General features: G+C 37.0%; 1 protein-coding gene across 1 annotated transcript; it reads right to left on the reverse strand.

The window, feature by feature from the left end:
- Positions 1-451: 451 nt before the first annotated feature.
- Positions 452-20,764, reverse strand: LOC107036029 (E3 ubiquitin-protein ligase AMFR). The gene is made up of 7 exons (XM_015253742.1): positions 20,456-20,764; positions 14,178-14,484; positions 11,155-11,412; positions 9,100-9,255; positions 4,653-4,963; positions 3,606-4,002; positions 452-3,211 (listed from the first exon to the last, which is right to left on the reverse strand). Exons 2-7 carry the CDS (start codon positions 14,433-14,435, stop codon positions 2,792-2,794), a joined length of 1,800 nt encoding a protein of 599 aa, XP_015109228.1. The 5' UTR covers positions 14,436-14,484; positions 20,456-20,764; the 3' UTR covers positions 452-2,791.
- Between the last annotated feature and the right edge of the window lie 601 nt (positions 20,765-21,365).

The following is a 21,365-nucleotide window of genomic DNA, read 5'->3' on the forward strand; positions in this document are numbered from 1 at the left end:
ACTAAAGAGTTTTGATCATTTCTATAAACTTGAGATTCCTATTTATCGGATGTTTTTATTGATTGGGAAATAGGGAAGTTTATACGATAAAACCCATCGAAAGTAGATCATCTGAATTAATTTTGTATTCAGAAATTTATGGAATTAATTCTGCATCTAGTTGTGGTGAATTTCATCGGTTGAGAAACTACGGTATAAAGATTTCAAGATGCTCTATGCCCAGATCTTATTTGGGATAAAGTTACTTGTCTAGTGAAATCACACAATGTTGGGTTTCAATTCCCCACGTTACCGAAGCTCCAGACAGACTTTGATCTATTGGAGAATAGGAAAGATTCACTGATGAAACAAAAACGAATATAGGCTGTCTAAATTCATTTTATATTTACAATGATGTCCCGGAGGTAGGATCTAACTAAAATAAGAAATAAAATCGCAATGAAACATCGTCTACATTATCATTTGACTGCTGTGTTTTCTTTATTAAATTTACAGTGAACAGAGCACTTTCTTACTTTTTATTTTAACCAGTCATTTTCGTTTTACATGTTTTATATGTGGGCTAATTAAACTTATAGAACAAACCGGTAAAAACTGAACGAAATGATGAAAAAAAAATTATTGTCCAACTTCGTAACGCAAAAATAATAAAAAAGAACAATAATTGGAGGAGATACCTGTAGAACTATCTTCAGGAGAATAAACATATTTGTAAGTATGACACACGCAATAGTGACCGTGGAAAATGCTAGGATAAACACACGCCTCATTGTCATACACATCATAAGGTTTATACAAATATTAATCTTATACCCTTATGGTCACTTGATAATCCTAAGAAATAAATATTTTCAATTAATACTATAATTAAAATTATGCGAAACATTTTTCACTAAACAAAAGATGAAAGGATAATCTACTTTAACATAAATTTCACCGAGTTTGTACTAGTTATTGATCACAAGAGCAAGGAAATATCCAGGAGAGGCCAGGAGTGAAATTAATAAGCATAAGTTGAATTAAAATGAGAAATCACGTCCCTCACATCAGAAACTTCAAAATACCAAAGAAATACGTTTGGATGATTGATCAATAACTAGCACCACTCAACACTCTTACCATAATTCTAACATCATTTCACTCACTTGTTTCCTTCAATTATTCACGAGTACTCATATCTTTTGCGGTGATAATGCCTCGATAAAAGTTCACTTATTGAAAAATAATCATTTTTCAAAGGCAAAATTATGTTCAACATTTACTTAGCAGACGAGCCTCCTCGTTCTTTAGGTTTTTATTATTTTCATTTCTTTTATTTCTTTAAAGGTTTAATTTAATGTGCATTGACGTGTATGCAAACTTGGATTATATCACATAAAGCAATCTAGGAAAAAGCTGAAAGCCCGAGCAAACGTTGTAAATATCTCATATTGCATCCTGAGCTCTCGCATTTCTCACTAAAATAAATATCAAACCAGTAGATGCGGTAATACTTAGTTTTCCCATTCATCAGAATTTTTTTTTAACTCCAACACTGACAAAATTTTCATAGTTCAATCATCAATTATGGTTTTTGCTGCGGTTAAAGTACAGTTGCCTGGATGCAGAGCCTAAATCTCCTCAAAAATTCCATTGAAAGATGAAAAAAAATTCTTTGTCAACAGTATTCTCAGCTGTGTCCTGAAGACGAGCGATAAATTCACTTGAAAAATGGATAACTAATGCGTAAATAGCCACCCTAAGATCAAGATAATTATGAGAGTATTTTTTTTAATGAATAATAGAGATGATTACAATTAAAAACACCGACTTTATCTAGCAACACTCATATCGTGTAAGGATGGTCCTCTCATCAAGTGCGAGTCATTGTACACTGCAATAAGAGAGGATCAATTTTCATTGGATCTTGGCACATGATAATGGAACGGTTTTTATGTATGAAAACTATTTAAACTAGGTGTAGTCTATATTGCAGAAAAAAAAATCATTTTTTTCGTGCAATTATGCAAATTGCCAGTCGGTGTTATTGTCAAATCGGACCTAGGAATTCAATGTTACATTCTGAGCTTTTGTGAAGCATATCAAACATTTGAAATCAGTGAGTTCTAGTGTGATTGTTGATCCAGTGTCTCTTCACAGGATTGGACGTCCTCATTCGGACTTGCATAGTTTTTTAAAATTTTCACTTACGCTGAACAGCTCATTTGCATTCACATTTTTGTTTCCTGTTAAAAAGGGAATAGTATATTCTAGCAGTCCATTGGGGGACTTTGCACTGGTTTTACAAATTTCAAATTTGCTTTTAAGTATAACATTGCGTAAAAACACAGCCTCCTCCATTCTCATCCTATCGACGAACGATAATCTGATTCTATTATCAATTTGTTCCGTCGTTTCATCGTCGATGTACCAGAGACATTATTTTTAATCTCAGAAAAACATTACAACTGTTGTCGTAGGACACTTGAATCCAGATATGCCTCGATGTCCCAACGAAGCGTATGTCAGGTTTATCTCTACGATTCATCTATTTTTCCCTCCTATTTCTCTCTAGTCTTGGTAAATGTGTAATTAAGAAACAGGAAATAGAACAAAAAAAAATTGAACAAACATCACTCGTCAAAGAGAAACAACATGCAACTCTGAATTTACTCACGCATTCAACCGATTTTATCATTCCAAAAAATATCAGCGGAGACCATTGAGTCCACGAAAAAGCTGTTAAGCTTATGTTCAAAATAGTCAGTGATTTTTCTTCATGTTTAGCATTAAAATTGTTGCTCAAATTGTCTTAAGACCTCAGATCATGGGCATTTGATGCTTTCTTCTCAATATCAACTTTCCTCTGCTTCTCCACGTACTTTCGTCGTGCTGTCATTAGCATGTGGTCCTTACGACGCCGCAAAATGCGTTCGCGCTCTGTCGAACATTTTGAAAAACGACCACCAATTGTCGATGATTCTTCACTGCTGTCAGCAACTGGTATGTCAATCTGAGGATCCCACAGTTTTTGAGGCAATGAAGTGGGCAATATGTGATTCGTCACTTGTGGAGTCTGGGCTACTGGCTCGGTTTCCAGTTCACCCAGAACATGATGAGGTAATAACAAACGTCCATCTAAAATATTCTCTACAGTCAATTCAACGGATCTCGTCACTCTCAAGTCCTCAAGTACCACATTTCTTGGGTAATGTGGGAACAATTGTTGAACCTTAACAGACCAGAGACATTTATCATTACAAAATTTAAATGATCGTACACGAAAAAATTTTATAGGAAAACCTAGTGAATTCGACAGAAAAATTCTATTTTATTTCTATCGAACTTCTATCATTTTTTTGTCGACTTTATTGAAGAAGTCCAATAGAAACTATTTTGTGGAAAAAATGAGTAAAATTTCTTGACATGCATTTTTCCAGTTTTTCCACTTTATTCTTCTCTTTTCGTTAAAAAATCAAACAGAAATAAACAGAAAATTTGAGCCGAGGAATTTCTGTTGAAAATTTCTGTTGACTAGTAGAAAGTATAATAGAAATTGAATAGAATTTTCCTGCAAATTCGTAAGAGTTATCCTTTTATTTCCTTATGTAAAACAAAATACTCACGTGTCTAGCCATAGCATCCAACTGTGAATTGCTGTGTGCCAATGTCAGAATATCACCCCTCAGTCTATTATGCGTGACTTCCACTGAGAAACTCGGCAACCAAGAGACATATCTCGATCCATCGAAATGAAAGAAATGATTGTCGTTTCTACCGACAGACGTTTGTGATTCTGGTAACTCGGGTCTCAACTCAGTTCCATTGTCACGACGATTAGCCTGCATACTTAGCACTAGTCTGCATGTTGGACAAGAGGTGTCCTGCTCAAGCCAAGATTGCAAGCAAGAATTATGAAACAGATGGCTGCAGGGTAATTTTCTCGCTGATTCCATTTTTTCCCAGCATATTGCACAGTTGTCGGAATTCTCAGCCAACTCTTCGGGCAGTGCCATTGGGTAACTAAAAATGTAAGGGGAGAGATAAATTATACATTTTTATGTTTTCGTGGTGGGAGGAGATAAAACCTCAGAGTTTTGTGTTTTCCCTGGTAGTTCAAACGTTAGTTATTTAGATATTCAACAGGAATGGATTTTTATTCAATTCCAATGGCTTTTTTTGCTGAATAAAGAGTTCTTTATGGGAAAAATCAGTGAAAATTGAAATTTTAATTCAATATGATCATGAAAAGACGCAAGAAAGTAGACAATTTCAATTTATTGATGAAACTTCCATATTCTTTGAAAATATGAATGATTCAACTCCTCGAGTTTTCATCATGAATATAACATTTGATGAACTCCATTAAAAAACAGGGAATTCATAACTTTGCTGTTTGAGAAGTTCATTTTGGGAATTTCAGTAAACATTGAAATTTCGTTTCAATGTGACCCGGGAAATCCTCAAAGATTATAAAAATCCAGCCACTGATATTAATACAATAACAAATTACCCCAATAATTTTGAGAATCTAATTAATCATTGAAATTTCCATATTCGTTAAATATAAAAAACTCAAATGAGAATTTGATGAATTCCAATTCAAAGTCATATGAAGGAAAGTGAATGTTCAATAAATCCCAATGAACGTCTAACAATGTATTTCCACTCACTTTTGTTCCATGTGACTTAATACAGCCAGATAATTCCTGTGTTTCGTTATTCTGCGTTGAATCTCGTGGAAGAGGTACCTCAACTGCATGCATATAACTAGAGATGCCATACTCAGTAGAATATTACTCCAGAGAAGCATATGAATGTGATGAAGAAAGTCAACAGCAAGTACCGTCAATTCACACACGAGTTCCGTGTAATAGGCAAGAGGACCACGTTTGTCTGACGAACGGGGTGACGATCTCGTGTCATAAAGGTGTATAGCATATCTCAGCATCACATGAATTGTTCTAACTGCCAGTAATATGCACTGAAACAATTAAGACTTCATTGACTCGAAGATTCCATTTAAACCCATGAATTATTCCCTCGAGATTCAACATCGCGGAGACAGAGAATGACGTTAATGAATGATGAAGTGTTGCATCATCATCTCAGGCTCATAATCATATTCATCAAGCACATACGTAAATCTGCAAATTGTGAAATCAACTAATGGCAACTTTCTAGAATCGTGTCAGAGGTAGTGGGCTTGAATTCAGCCAACATCAAGGAGAGAAAGGTTTGTACGTGTGAGGGTGTTTGCGGGAAGAGGGAGAGTGGAACGGACCATGATACCGAGTGCGAGGCATCGGCTATTGACCCAGACCTTTCTCAGGTTCAGAGCTAACTGTTCCTGAAAGGCCAATCGCGCAATTTTGCAAGCGAGATCGCGTTCCGATGAAACATTAGTTCGTCAATGGAGCGAAATCATGAGTCATTTATTGCTGACGGGATTTTTTAACTGTTAACATGAGCTGCATATGGCCAAGCGAATGTTCGTTGATATTAGTAAATTACTTCGTTGACACATTGAGCGGAAAAACGATGATATCGCAAGAATAATTTCTTGAGCTAAGAACATAGCGTATAAATTCAATTAATTCACAATAGGCTTGGAATGTTAATAATGTGTTGAATTATTGATCCAAGGAAATAATTCTTTTCGAATGCAGGGAATGATTACTTCCCGTTGTGATGTCCTAGACTGAGCTCAATTGATCAATCTGTCCGAGTTATGAATATTTTAAAACAAGTCAAGAGTGTGCATTTTATCCCACCCTCCCCTGATATTCTTGAAACAATAAGGAAAGTTTGAAAGAAACAGATGAGCATATTGTTTCATTTGGAGCGATTGCGATTGAAGTAAGTGACGCTCATATTTCGGAAAAGTCTAGAAGTTTTCTTCCGCATGAGTTCTGCATTGACCCATTGCGGCACGACAGGACACCCCACTTTTCGGCTTTTTGTAGTACTGTGCGTGCTCCGCCGTGCTTCTCTTATGGCGCACCAATACCCAGGCGGTCCCCCCACTTCTTTCGCACCGATACTTCTCGTGAGCTCCGTGCCGCAGTGGATTAATTCAAGGCGATTCCCTGATTATTGATTCACTGAGTCGAATCTTTTGATATTTTTAGTCATTTTCTCACCTTCTGACACAAAAAACTGCTTATTGAGCGAAAAAGTTCTCACTTAATCGCGAAGTGTTCATGTTTAAATCATCAACACTTCACAGAATATTTGTCCTAAGGGATTTATTCTCAACAGATTGTATAGTTCGCTCAAGAAATTATGTTTGTGATGATTTTTTTTTTGAGAGCAGAAAGAAATTGAGGCAAATACACCATGCGTTGATAGTGAATAAACTATAAATTAACACAATGAAAATTCCAGTGACTTACAAATAAAAATGTTAATTGCTAATTCGAACTTTAAATCTGCAAAACACTCAACAGCAGCCATTTGTTAACTGTAAATGAATCCTATCCGTGTTGCCCAACTATTTAGATAACTAATTTTTACAGTACACACTAATTTAATATATTGCCCACTCGATCAATAGCCGCTGTTAATCAAATTTTCGCGACAAGTTTACGTGTCTTTTACGGCAACCGTCGATTACCTGATGATGAGATAAAGACTTGCCTTCTTTACTAAATTAAAGAGGTATCAAACGTTTGATCTTGCGACCCCGCAGTTTATGTTTTTCTCATGGGCAGCTCATTACGCGGGGTTAATCACGCATCAATCATGCGTGAAGAGTTGAATTGTTCCTCCACCGTTTCCGGAAAAGAAGTACTGATGGAAATTATCATCATGTGCGAGGCATATGCGTTAATTGCAGATTTATTGAAGAATTGTTGGATGAAATGCATTCGGAATTGTTTATTCCGAATGCATTTCAAAGAGCTCTACCTTTTTAATGGGTTACGCTTTAGATTAGGATTTTTTTTTAATTAAAAAAAATTCATACCTAATTGAGACACAAATTAAACTTTACAAAATATTAATATTTGCTTCACATGAATTGATGATGGAAGTTGCTGACAGAAGGGTTGATCATTTTCTATGAGGTGTTGAAAAATTTATCGATTTTGTCAGCTTTAATGAAAAAAAAACAGATTTTAGTCTCTAATCGTAACGAAAATATTGATTTTCACATGAGACTCTGGGTTAACCCTAGTTGGGTGACCATACGCGACCCTGCGGCTTGGGCACTTCCGTGAAGATTCGCCGCAGTGTTGTTCAGGCTCCAGCGTTGCCTAATTCACTCTACACCGTCCGGGTGCGTTTAACGAGCTTCCGGCAACATCGCGTAGCGGTTAATTTCACTTAACTCGGAAAAAAATAATTCCTCTGTTGAAAATAATTTGTTTTCTGTAGGAATTTCGAGCATTAGGTTCTTCTAAAAATGACTATAATTTTTCAGACACTTAAATTGGCAAGGTCATTTTTTTTTCATTTTTCCAGTCAGTCAGTCAATGCCAATGAAAGAAAAACGCCGCGGCGCGGCGCGTTTTCCTCACATGGTGACCAACCTAGAGTTAAAACAGTCATTAAATTGAGAAAAAATTTACCATTCCCAATCTAATCGGGTTTTCTGGAAATTGCTAGCCGTTTTCAATAATCTGTAATTTTGTGCAACGGCAGAGGGATTTCATCACTGAATATTAATTCAATCATATCAAAAAAACTTGCAAAATGTTGCAGTTGACCAGTTACAAATTTATGATCACTAAATTACAATTTTTGAAAAGGTGAACAAGGAAGAATAATAATGGATGAGTAATTCATGCATACACAGGAGGAAAATTCATGGAAGTGAATGCAACTCTCAGCCAACATTTCAATTTTAATCAAAGTAGGAAGACCTCACCGTTATGCAAACTTGTTTTGAGCTACCATCCTCTTGAAGCTGGTCAGCCACCTCGCGTTTTATCCACTACATAGGAATCTCAGTGCATTGTGAATAGTCCAAAGGAATATATTTCAAAAAAATCAATTGATGGTCGAACAACTGCTGACCATCAATGAATAAAATATGCTGAACGCAACCTGGATGTTGACTTTCATTGTTTATAATGCGGAATGAAAACGAGGGGGAAAGCCCCATACGCAGTATGGACACTTCGTTACGAATACATCGGCGATAAAACACTTGTCGATTTTATGCTGTGAGAAAAATTCACATCCATAAGGAAGTACTCATTGCGCAAGTTTATGAGTTAACTTTCAAAAGGCATAGCGACAATACCACTCTACCCTCGGAATAAAATAACACTGCACAAAAAACCTTGACTTTCAAATGCGTCTGATTAACTGTGTCTTGTGGAACTGGCAAAATTTTCCACTTTTTATGTATTCCCCAGACTGGTTTCTGGAATTTTTATGGTGACACCAGTTCTGGAAACTCACGTGATTCAATCTCAAGCGAATAAATGCTGCCTAAAATATTCACAATGATAGTTCAACCAAATTGAAATTCCCTACTATTTCCTCTCGTCTAATTAAAATCGCAAAAACTATTAATTCGCTTGAATAATACGTTTGAATATAAGGAAAAAGAATTTTCTAAGTATAACATTGCGTGAAAATGTAGCCTCCTCCATCGTCACCCTATTGACGAATTATATTTTGATGTTATCTTGAATTTGTCCCTCGTTGTATCGTCGATGTACCACAAATATTATTTTTGATCTCAGAAAATCACTACGACTGTTGTCGTAGAACATTTGAATCCTATGCTGAATGCCCCAACGAACCACATATCAGGTTTATCTCTATGGTTCACCTATTTTTTTCTACTCCTTTCTAGTCTTCATAAATCCGTAATTAAGAAACAGTCCACGAAAAAACTGTTTAGCTTATGTTCAAAATAGATGTATTGAACTGATGAGCGCTGACTAAAATATTCATAACGATGATAGTCCAATCCGATTGAAATACCCTATTGTTTTCCCTCGTTTAATATAAATAGCGAACAGAATTAATCCCCTTGAATTATACGTTTAAAAATAGAAGAAAAAATTGTAGGTTTGTTGACTCTAGTCAGTGCCGTAATTTTGCTATCCACGAAAGTCAATAGGATAAGCGTGCTCCAAAAAATGCGTCGAGTGGTGAACTCACCTCGGCCGCCATAAACGCATATGTGTTGAAGGACACGAAAAAGAAGGCTGCCGCAGTCGATAGTAGTAACATGAACAAGGACAGCGCCAGGATTGCACCGAGTAGACCCAGCAGGCGTGCATGACTCCAGCCTGGTGTCGTAGGTGAAAATGATAGCTGCAACGTATGTAAAAAAAACGCGGTAATTCAATCAATTCATTTGAATAATTAATTACCCTCATTATAAAACCCATCATACAACACGACTTGCGTGTGTAACTGGTTTATGCTGTTAAAAGAAAATGATATTTCATCGATAGCTGACTTGCAATTTTTCCGGGGAGTGACACTGAATTCGATTTAAAAGGAAAAAATGATGAATTTCAGATTCACAGTAAAAATTCAAATGGAATTCCAAATTACGGTGAATTTTGAATTAATTCAACAATCAAGAATTTATTTACCTGAATTTCCATGAATAATATTAATTTTCATGGAATAATTGAACTGAAAACTTTAGGGAAAAATCAATGGAAATTGTAAATTTCAGTTGAATTATTCCATAAAGCTGAATAAGAACCATTAAAGTTCAGCTGAATATATTTTCGACGTTTCAATCGATAGTGCATTCCACGTAATTTGGGTCTCAATTCTTAATTCCCTTGGTAACTCCCGACTTTATCGAATTTTCAAATAAAACATGAATATTCAGGACCAAATCACGCTGAATTTTTCAGATTTCTGCTCATTTTCATGAAATAATTGAATTAAACTCGACAACTTCTATTAATTTTTTCATAAAATTTTGAATTTGAAACGACGAAATTCCTTGAAATTTCAGTGGAAATATCACTTGGTAAAAATTTTCCCAGAAGTTTATGGGAGCTTTGAGCCAAAAACTTTCAACAGTGCATCATTATTACGAAATATTGGCTATCAGAGAACCAGTTTACGATTATTTACTATAGTCACCCTCCTAGTGGTACCCCAATAAACTATAAAATGAGCAATGTCAGTGTTCCAATGCCATGTTGCGTAAATACCCAATAAATGATGGTGGAGGACTGGAAATACCATCCTGGATTGAATGTATTTTTTCACGGCTGGATCGATTTCTACAGTGTTCGTGTTAATAACACGTCACAGTTATAAAAAGGTACCTCTCGTCGCCAGTAACCTGGTTACTTTATTGGATTTCCCTAACAGGATTTCACGAGTGTCGAATTCATTGCGCAAGAAAAGGGAGGAGGGCAATGCGAGAATTATAACCACTTTTTGTGAAAAACTTCAAGTCGCTGAGATCAATGTTAATTTATGGCCCTCAAAAGTGTCGAGTTATGAAAATTTAATAGCCAATGATCTTGGCTTTATGTCTTTGACTTCGACACGGGAAAAACTTGATCGTCAATTTTAAAGAGTTTTTTCGACGAACTCCACAGTCAACCCAATTTAGTATGTATTGTTCTCAGTGAGTCGGGTATTCTCTCTTTTTTAAAGGTGATAGAGTGACTTTATGATTAAGTGAGGAAAAAAGCTGCAGGTAAGTGGCAGTCCTTGAGTCACCTAAGGAAATTGGAACGCGAACAATGTTTCTAGAATGGCCTCTGAGGAGCTTTGAAACTCATCCTTTTCCCCTCTGGTTTCTCGCCGAGAAAATCAGAATATACACTTGGGAGTACATGGAGACTCGAAGTTGAGTTGATTTATTCGAGATTTACATTTCAAACGATTTACGAACTTTAAAGGCTTTGATAGCGCATTAGTGTGCATAGATAATGAGAATAAACGTAGTTAATCGACTGGTTTCGTCATCTCAACATTGTACTGCGAATATATTGTGAATAATCCAAGTAAAATAAAATGAAATATGTGATTTCTTCAATTAAACTGATATCACAAAATTTCTACGAATGCTCATCAATGGAAAGTTCCTTCATGCTGATGATTTCCTCAGCTTTCATTCTCATAAAATCAGTTATTGACTGAATTTGTTGGAAAAGAATCACCAAAAGTGAAAGGATTTTCCATTCATTGACAAGGACAATACAATAATAAATTCAGTGTTGTATTACTTACGTATACGAATCGATCCTTGGACAGCTGACTCAGGAGACCGAGAAAACCGAGTGCAGTGAACCAGGCCCACCACAGCACAACCTCATCAGCGTATTGTACATTGAGTACTCCGAAGACAAATATAAATTTGTAGAAAATAAAATTGCCAAATTTATCCTTGAGGTGTTGTCTCTCCGAGGCTCGGAGCTCACCAAACACCAGTTTCTGAATGGTCTTCCCCAGGAGTATAAGGGCGCAGTACGCCATATTCATCAACGGCTGAAGCAACCAAAAACAAAATCATTGGTTTCGTTAACTTCCTGACTCAAGAGGAAGAATTTCGTTGTTGAATTTCGATGATTCGTCCACGTTTCATGACCTCTAGAGTCATCCGGATGAAACTTTTAAAATTGCGTTTGTTTCTTCTAACGAACAGAAACAAGGGAATCCTTCGGGAAGTTGGTCGCACCCAACCCAGGAGTGAGCGAAGTGAGCGACCGGCTCTTGATTTCCTGAAATTTCTAATGAGATCAAGGAATGACGAAAAAAAAATTTTTTTAAATTGAAAATTCCGCGATCCGATCACTTGAACAAATCGATTTAATCTGGCATCTGTACCCATACCCAACACGCATTCCATGTACGACTGTTATTTGCAATCCTTGGGATCGCGTGAGCCAGTAACAAAGTACCCAAAGAAACTCAATTTCAAAAACTGTTTTACGCTACATCTTTACATAATTTCCCAACTGAAATTCGTAAGTGCAGTGGCATGACGCCAGACCCCTAAGACCATCACCCATTGTAATATTTAATTGAAAAAAAAAACACCGTATTAGGCATCATTCCAGTCATTAGGGCACTAATTTTCGAGTTTATCGCAGTGGCAAACGACGCGCTATTTGAAAAGATGGGTGACCTATTTCCCATTATTTATTTTCTTTCCATTCTTGTTTCCTCTTATTCGCCTCACGTTTGCCAAACTCCAGAAATGTTGGAGGGTCAACAGAAAAATGGTCAGTCGCATTTCCGTATGACTTGGTTTAAAGTAATATTAAAAAGTTTCTTGCTCCATGTTTTCCATTTTTTCCTGTTATATGTTTCTGTCCACGTGACATACAGCTTGCGGATGTACACTGTTATCAATCGACGTTTCTGGTTACGTCTAAAGCGCATATTGGCCAGAAAAAACTTTCCTCGAAACGCGAGCGATAACGGGTCATAACAATTCCAAGATTTGAGTAAATGCATTCATTTACTCAACATTTTATTCATTTACGAGACTATTGATGACCCATTGGTTATCAATAGGTCATCAATAGTCTCGTCAATACCATAATCCCGCAGTGAGGCGATATTATGCAATTGCACGTTGCGGGCGCAAATCTCCTTCCTTTCTTCGTATCGTTGTTTTACTTTCCAGAATGAAAACGCCCCTATTGTGAAGGAAGACTGGAAATACGCAGGTTCGCCTGCATCGGTCGTCTCCTACGTCGTACCGTACTACCAAGGTATCCATGACATGTTTTACAAGAAATTCATGATAATAAATGTAGAAAGAATTTATTACTCCGAATTCAATGACGATAAACGGGACTAATCAGCTTCAATCCAGTTGAGATTATATTGAGGATAATATTGTTTGCATTGGAATGACGGATTTGGCCTCGTTTAAAGACGAAAACACGAATTTGTTCTGCATTGTAACCGTCACATAGTGTTGCAAGGATGGCGAGTAGATTATCGGATAAATTAACCATTAAGAGGACGGTGATTGAGAGATTTTTTTTATTTGATAAATTCATAACAGAAAATCGCTGAGTGATGCTATCCACATTCTACAAAGTCAACGTCAACCTTCGGACGCAGAAGAAATGTTGGCATAATTTTTATGCATCAGTTTCAAATAATTGTTGGATGAAAGAAGTAATGGAGTAACGATTCTTCAATAAAGCTTTCATGAATATCCAAAAACATTTGTACATATGATTGTTTGAGCCTTAAGCCCTTAACCCTAAATTGGTCACCTTATGAGGGAAACCCCACCGCGCGTCATTTTTCTTCAATTACAACTGACTGGCTAATCGGAAAAATTAAAAAAAAATTGCCTTTGTCAATTGAAGTGTCTAAAAAATTATGGTAGTTTTTAGAACAGTATATTTCCTAAAATTCCCAAAGAAAACGAATTATTTCGAACAGGCGAATTATTTCTTCCCATATTAAATGAAATTGCCCAAGATGCGACGTTGCCGGAAACTCGCTAAACGCGCCCGGGCAGTGCAGAGTGAATTCGGCAACGCTAAAGCCTAAATAACACGGCGGCGAATCCCGGCGGAGGTGACCAAGTCCCAGGGTCGCGTTTGGTGACCAGACTAGGGTTAAAAATGTCCTAAAATGAACCTTCTGCTCGCGAATACTCCGCCAGTGTCAGCTTCATGATTAAGTAGTGACATGTAATATACATCTTACAACTTCAATACTTCAAATAAATATCGTCTCCTTTCTTCTCTTTATCGCCGTATTTTTCATTCATGTCGATAAGGAGTTATCACAGTTGAATGCAAATAAGCCCTCGTAGAGTACTAAATTCGTTGCACAGAAATGTTAATTGTTGATGAAAAAGGCGAAACCAACTACTGCGTTGTGTGACACGTAATACAGATGTTGCAACTCCAATGGTTTAATGAATATGTCATATTGGATGATTATTCTATTATTGTTCTGTTTACAAATATCAAACCATGTCTCCTTCACTCTCCCCCGTTATTACCATATTTTTCATGAGTAATGTATCTCAACGGGGAGATGTCACAATTGAATGTAAAATACACGAAAGTGCGTATTTGCCAAGTGCACCGAATACGTAAAAACAAATATAACTACGGAAATGAATAACAAACGCGTCACTATCTTTTGAATGTAAATTCCCCCGGGACGTACAACAAATAACAAGCGGAGCAAATAAAGCGGAGCATAAAAAAGAATTATTCTACGGAATGATCTTCCTCCATGAACTGTGTGCATCCTTAAAAATGTCGACTCACCCAAAAGCAAATGGGCTCCTGAATCATGCAGGCGAGTAGTTCCTTCAAATGCATGCCAGACGATCTCGAATCAGTGGGGCTGGTGCTATCCGTTGAATTTTCATCCCTCACAACAATACTCGTGTGATTGGTCCTCCATGCTGGGTCTTTCACAATTTGTGCTGCATAGTAGACCGAGCACGAGAGGATTGCAATGCTGAGAGTCGTGTAAATCCGAAAATTAGGTACTGGCAAACGTGCCAGAAACAGGGCAGGCATGATTGGCTCCAATGTTGTTTAAATTTTATAAAATTCTCGTAATATTTATCTGCAACAGAAACAAGCTACTTTGTCATGCACTGTTTACATTCGTAAGTTTATCTTACAATTTGAATAAATGTCTCTCTCACAACTGCATTATTTATGACTAATTTTCAAAAGCTTGAAGTTTCTCTAAACTAGAAGATTAATGTGGCTGTTATTTCCAATGCCTTCGTCTTCGTATTGAGGGGAGACCGCAGTGAAATTTCGACATCGCTGGTGCCTTCAGCTATCGTGCTGATAAGTCTACTGCCTCAGTTTTAATGTAAAAATTTTTTGAAAATAAGTTTTGAAAGAATAATATCTTCAAAAGTGGCCTCATGACGCAATTCGCAACTCATTGGCTTTAATTTTAGTTCACACATACATAATATGCACACAAATATAACTAAATGAGTTTGTAGAAAATTTCTATTTTTTGAGTTTTTGGAGTTTTCTTCCCAAAATTGGCTGAGATGAAAAATTAGAAAAATTAGTTATATTCAAGTACATTATAAATTATTGAAGTGGGTATTTTTCAGATTTTTCAAATTGTTTATTTAGAATACAATGCGAAAAACGATGGAAAAAATCTGAAAAAATCACGCTTTCATGATTACTTCACTACGTACTTCAATTTCGAGAAAAAAATTCCAAAAACCCAAAACCGAACATTATATTCTGTATGTGTAAATAAAAATTCAGATAAATCGATTGAGAATTGTGTTATAGGACACTTTTGAAGATTCTATCAATGAGAATAATGAAAACCTAATGTTCCCTCATTTCTTTACATTAAAATTGAAGTAGTAAACTCATCAGTACAATAACTAAAGACCCCTGTGATGTGAAAATGTTAGTGTTATCTCTCCTTAATTGAGCAATTCCATAATGAACCGAACACCAGAAACACCAAGAATTCCATAAAGAATTCATCTCCTCAATTACCCTCCGAGAGAGGTAAAATAAAACTGTCCTCCCTAATCGATAAAATAAATGTTTACCCGTCTTATGATACATCCGTAATTACATAGCCAATAAACGATACATCGCCGATTTGAAGATCAAGTTATGTACAACCAGCATAACAAGTCTATACCCGAGTGGACACTGTATTTGTGGCCGCTGTACAGCATGAAGTATCGTAGATCCACGTGATAGCACGTTAAAAATTCAACGGCTAACTCGTCAGTAGCCACCACGAGGAAAAGAGTATGACATCCATCGTGAGTTCGTGGCTATAGAGTCAAATGGCCACGTAAGAGGGAAACATCGGCTTCCGTATTCTTTCGGTTCTTTAGCTTTCTGCATACTTATTTTAGATAATTATGCAGACCCTTGATTACGAAATTTTCAATGTATTTCAACAATATTTTTCTTGAAAATTAATAAATTCACGTATTTCCCTCAATTGAAACAGTATGTAAAATCATTTATATGAAATTAATATTTCATTAATTTTAAGCAATCCTTCATCAGAATCAACTAACCACTTGTTAATATTTATTGTTTAATTATAGAAAATGTTCTTTGATGTGAAAAAACGCAAATAGAATCACATTTAAATTTGTGTGAACTAGATAACGTTTATTCAATCGAAATAAACAATTTCTCCGGGTGCAATCGATTGCATACAGCAGCCCATCACATTTGCAAATAGACAATCCGATAACACGCATGAAATCCTGATAATGCCACGTGAAACGATATGAAAACAGACGATAAAGGGACAATGACCTTTCCGATTACTCCCAGGCATTAGCCACGAGGAAACAGACAATTAGAGGCTCAATCAGACTGAGTCTGATCGAGTCTGTACTGGTTTTTATTTCAGCGAAGACCTCACAACGCGGATGTGACCATTACTATATTTTTTATCTACACTGAAAGCTCATTGGGAACAACTGTTTATGAATAAATCATAGATACATCAAGTGAATGGCCTCCTAGGCTTCCGCGTCACACCGATGTTTATTTCCCACTCGAATTTTTGGGAAACGTATCAGGGGGATTGACTTTTCTGTTTCGAAATAGAGGGACACGAAAGTCCGTTCGTTATGATGAGTGTTCGGTACACATTCGGCAATTGATGATTACATATTCATGGATACTACCAGGAAATAAACCACTAGATTAAAATCATCGGAATGATTGTCTGTCAATTATAATCGATTCCAATGAATTCAGTGACTAATCCACGCGGTGAGTAATCAATGGAGATGAAGCGAGGTCAATCGCAGGCAATGACTAACCATCGATTAGGGTATATCCCTAGAGAACAGGTTCTTCTTACGATCGTCCGTATTTTTTTATAGATAATGAGAATAATTTGCTCTAGCTATTGAAAAAAATTATAACTAGCTGTACTGCACAGTTTAGGAGATAATAAAGAAAGAAATGCGGACTTCTAGGGGGCGAGGCATAGGCCAAACGGAGGTTACGGGTCCCCCCGAACTCCATTTTTCTGGCTCACGAGAAAACGGTTCTTACGGTGTTTTTAAAAAAAGAATCCGTGGTAGATTTATAAATTCCGAACAGGGTGAATTTTTTGTACAATTTTATAGTACATAGTTTCTGCGATGTTCAACTCTAAAGAATGGAAATGTCGTGAAATTATTTTTTATTTGATTCAAACAATTGATTGACAAATAATTTCTTATTTGATTCGAACAGTTATGGTTGCCTTCATCAAGAACATATGAGGATAGAAAAAGTCACTAACTTATGAGAATGCACACGCAGAGGAATATTCAATAAAAATGACGTATCTTTTCCGTAATTCCGGAGCGAAATGTGGTTGTAGGAAATTTTACGGAACTGTCACGCAATTTTTCCGGAGTCTTCCGTAATTTTTACTGAACATTTCTCTCCGTGCAGTAAACCAAGTCATTTAGCATTCTTTAGGAAATCCATAGGGACTGACTTTTGGGTGGTATTACCTTGGGATATTCCTTGACTCAGAAACCTAGGAGAATCGGAGGGATAAGTGACACGTAAACAGGAAAAAAACCTTGGCCCATGTGCTCCCATTGTGTTACGAAACGAAAATTGAGTTTCAGTAACACGAGCAATGTTTTCAAACAAGGTTGGGAAGCAAATTGTCTTTAACGTTCTATGCATGGTATAATTACGAGGAAAATTCCCTATTATCTGGCTTCGGATCGCGTGTCCTTTAACCCTTTCACCGGGCATATATGACACCGAGGTGGGTCGATGGTGAAACGGTTTACCTCTATCCACGTGCCGGGTCAAACCTCGAGCTTGTCGGCACAGTATAAAGCAACATGTATGGGCAATAAGTTCGTGTAGGTACACGTGGCGTTACAAACGCCATAAAATATTATATCAATGTTCTATTCTACTGGAAGCTATTGTCGGGGATGGAGTGGAAGCTAGCCGAAAATTCGTTTGCCGAAAATAGGAAAGCAGTGGTTCTCNAATAATCTGCTAAATCATCTTCCAAGGGTGGAAACTCGGTCGAGCGTGAGAACCACTGCTTTCCTATTTTCGGCAAACGAATTTTCGGCTAGCTTCCACTCCATTTGTCGGGGGTATATACTGGACATGTTCAAAGGGTTAATTAGCGTCTCATTCTAGTCCTCGAGTTTTTCAGTAACTAATCGATTTTTTGGAATATTTGTTGAAGTTTTTTTCACTAAAGAATAATTCGGTTTTGAGGAAAGATTCCTCGAGATGATTGGCCGTTTTTTTAGTCGTATTCGGATTTTAGAGTTGCAGTGAAACTTATCGTTTTCGTGATCATGAAAATGAGGAGGGAATATCTTCCCGGAGAGAAATATTCAATAAAAATTACGTATCTTTTCCGTAATTCCGGTGCGAAATGTGGTCGTTGGAAATTTTACGGAACTGTCACGGAATTTTGCCAGAGCGTTCCGTAATTTTTATCTTAATCTCCTGTGAAAAATTACGATACCGTCACTTAAATTTTTTGAGTCGATGCCGTAATCGGTGAGCGAATTGGGAGTTCCGTCATTTTTACTGAATATTTCTCTCCGCGTTGAAATCAAAATTGCTGAATTTCAATATTTTCAATTTCTACTTGTCTAAAATTCACAAACCAGACGAATAGAAAAACTTGGTTGTCTACGAAATTCTGAATTGGAAATCTGAAATGTCCTAGATACACGTGACGTTACAAACATCATAAAAAGTGTTATAGCAATGTTCCATTCTGCTGAGAGGTATTGTCGGAAGAGGTCTTGTTTTCCAACAACAAATCGATTTTTTTCAATGTTTGTTGAGTTTGTATTTACGAAGAAAATAATTCCGTCCTTAGAAACGGTTCCTTGGGGTGTTCTTGAGTTTTTTTATTAGTAGTTATTTAGATTTTGATAGATTAGATCTGCAGTGGCCTTCTACACTGTACTACTTATCGCTTGGATGATGACAAAAACTGATATATCAATTTCGAAATTGATGATTGTTCGTGTTAAAAAAATGATAACGGTGAGTGATTATTTCTACTGGAAATTTCAAATTTTCTGGGTATAACTGACGTTACAAGCGTCATAAAATGTTGTTGTAACAATGGGCTATTCTACTGGGAGGTGTTGTCGGAGGTTATTGTTGTATAAGTTGAAAATTGTCATAGTGATATTTAGTCGTTTCCGCTATTGCTTAAAATGTTTATTGATTTTTTTTTCACGAAGAAAATAATTCAGTTGTGAAAAAAATTCCTTGATGTGATCATTAGTTTTTTTATTAGCAGTCATAAAGATTTTGAAGTTATAGTGACCTTCTACATTGTATAAATGTCTTCTAATACTCATCATTAAAATGATCATAAAAAACGTAATATTCATCTTGAATTTGATGATTTTTTTCATGGGAAATACTGTAATTTATTGAGTGTTATTGGAGATATTTTTCAATGGCTTGTGTAGATGTGAGACTGTAATACTAGCATCAAGGAAATAAAGTATTCTACTCTACTCTATTCATCGTATCTGTTCGACATTAAGTGGAATTCACTGAGTGCGTCAGGTTATTCAGCGAAGAAAATTTTGTGTCGGTGTTAAAGTATGCGGTGGTACTGCCGGAATTGCGACTAATTTTGCCAACCAAACAGATGAAACATCTCGGTTCCTGATGAAATATGACGATTACGTGGCGGAAGGCACTGGATTTGCAACGAATGGTTGATCAAGAGGTACATTATCAACCCAATGATTGATTCCCGTCTAAGGCTGAAGTGATTATCCAATACTCGAGGTGAATCAACCGAAACCTCGTGCAATCCCAAGCCCTTCGATTTTCCCCAGCGACTCCTTCAGCGAAAAAATTGCCTTATGACAACCCTAAATTCGTCACTAAGTTTATCTCCTAAGCCGCAACGATCAGACACAAGAACAAACAGCACTGAAAGGAGAAGAGTCTCTCTCTCGCGAGCAGGTGTTTGAACATCTGGCAGTGGCAGCCGCGAGTCAACCGTGAAAAATCCAGACGCACCGAATAAAAACAAATATTTACCCTCCGTCGAAAAAAGGCGTACAAACCAAACGTCACGAATCTCAATCCCCGGAATATTTGGCACAGAAAAAAAAAACGTCAATTGTAACTCAACTGTCAACGCCCACAGTACAATCATACATCTGTTCACTCCTATTTAAACGACTTCCTCCGAGGCAAAAAAAATAATAAACCATCGAATAATGAATAGTCGTACGATGCAGTTGACCTGAGACGCAAGATAAACCCCGTCGAATGTATTTTGTTGTTTTGATCGTGAAAATAGAATTAAAAGAAATGATGCAATTTTTCGAGGCCAAAGCCGTGCTGCCAAATAATTTTTCGTCGTCCAATGATTTTATTTATAGGTAGAGCTCGATCATGCGTCTCACGCTTTCAGTGAAAAAAGACAATTACCGTACCCATCAGACATAACAGACAATCACGCCAAACACGTCACACACCAAAATTCCACCCCTATTTCAATAAATTGTTAATGTGGTAAAGTCCATGTGGCCTACCCCACTCACCGTTAAACTCTCACGTTGCGACATTCCACACTAGCGTAAATTTTCCCCAAAATTTATGAATGACAGTCACCAATTGTGAGTGTTATACGCGACACCGGCGATGAACTCGAGCAAAACTTCAGTCGAACTGCTATTCCTTATTCATTCAAGTAGAATAACTTCGCGAGACGCCGACACACTGCACTCACCGGATGACCGTATCGTGCCTCAATCTACCACTACGTGTCATGGTAAAAATTGCTGTGTGAAACGCAGAAAGAATGAGGGAGAAGTGAGAAGTAACGCAGTACACTATCGATACAACTTCACTTCAACGTCTCGAGTGATAATGTCGCGGGGGGGAAAATGTTGGGAGTGGAATTCCACTCGTGCGACAGTAGAAAGTGTCCGACCACTGAGGGAAGCTACCGCTGAAAGCTGCATCGATAAGCGCGGCAGCTACCGCGGGATTGTGAGCATTCTAGCTCCCCCTGTTGTTGGCCGCAAACATCCCCTGAAGAAACCGAGGTTTCAGACTCATTCGATAACTCTTCGACGATTAGTGCATATTTAAATTGCTGGAGTGACTATGCAACTGTCCTCCGAGAGATGAAATCACACCTCATCACCTGAAAACCATATTTTTTCTGCTTTAATCGCATGCGGAAGTCGCACTAGAGGTGAACACGTACATATTCCGGTTTTTTAATCATTTTTTGTGATAAGAATCCTGAAATGTACAAATGTACTAGACCGACTCAATCAATTTCCAAGAAAAGTTATTTATTGTCTCAAGGCAGTCTTGTCCACGTTTTATGCTCGATTTTTTGCAGACGAGAGATGCGATATTTGCATTCAAAAGTACAACTTCATTATCATGATTTATTCAGTAATGACTAGTGCCAGTCGGCTTGCATCGAATGAAACTATA

The sequence above is a fragment of the Diachasma alloeum genome, unplaced genomic scaffold (genome assembly GCF_001412515.2).
Source record: "Diachasma alloeum isolate Michigan unplaced genomic scaffold, Dall2.0 Dall_scaffold_00176, whole genome shotgun sequence".
Lineage (NCBI taxonomy): Eukaryota > Metazoa > Arthropoda > Insecta > Hymenoptera > Braconidae > Diachasma > Diachasma alloeum.

Bases quoted from the DNA above. Each gene is read 5' to 3' on its own strand.
- LOC107036029 (XM_015253742.1), bottom strand. From the start codon at position 14,435: ATGCCTGCCCTGTTTCTGGCACGTTTGCCAGTACCTAATTTTCGGATT. The intron at 9,256-11,154 runs GTAAGTAATACA...CATACGTTGCAG, and splicing joins CCAAGGATCGATTCGTATAC to CTATCATTTTCACCTACGAC. The intron at 4,964-9,099 runs GTGAGTTCACCA...TAATTGTTTCAG, and splicing joins ATGCGTTTATGGCGGCCGAG to TGCATATTACTGGCAGTTAG.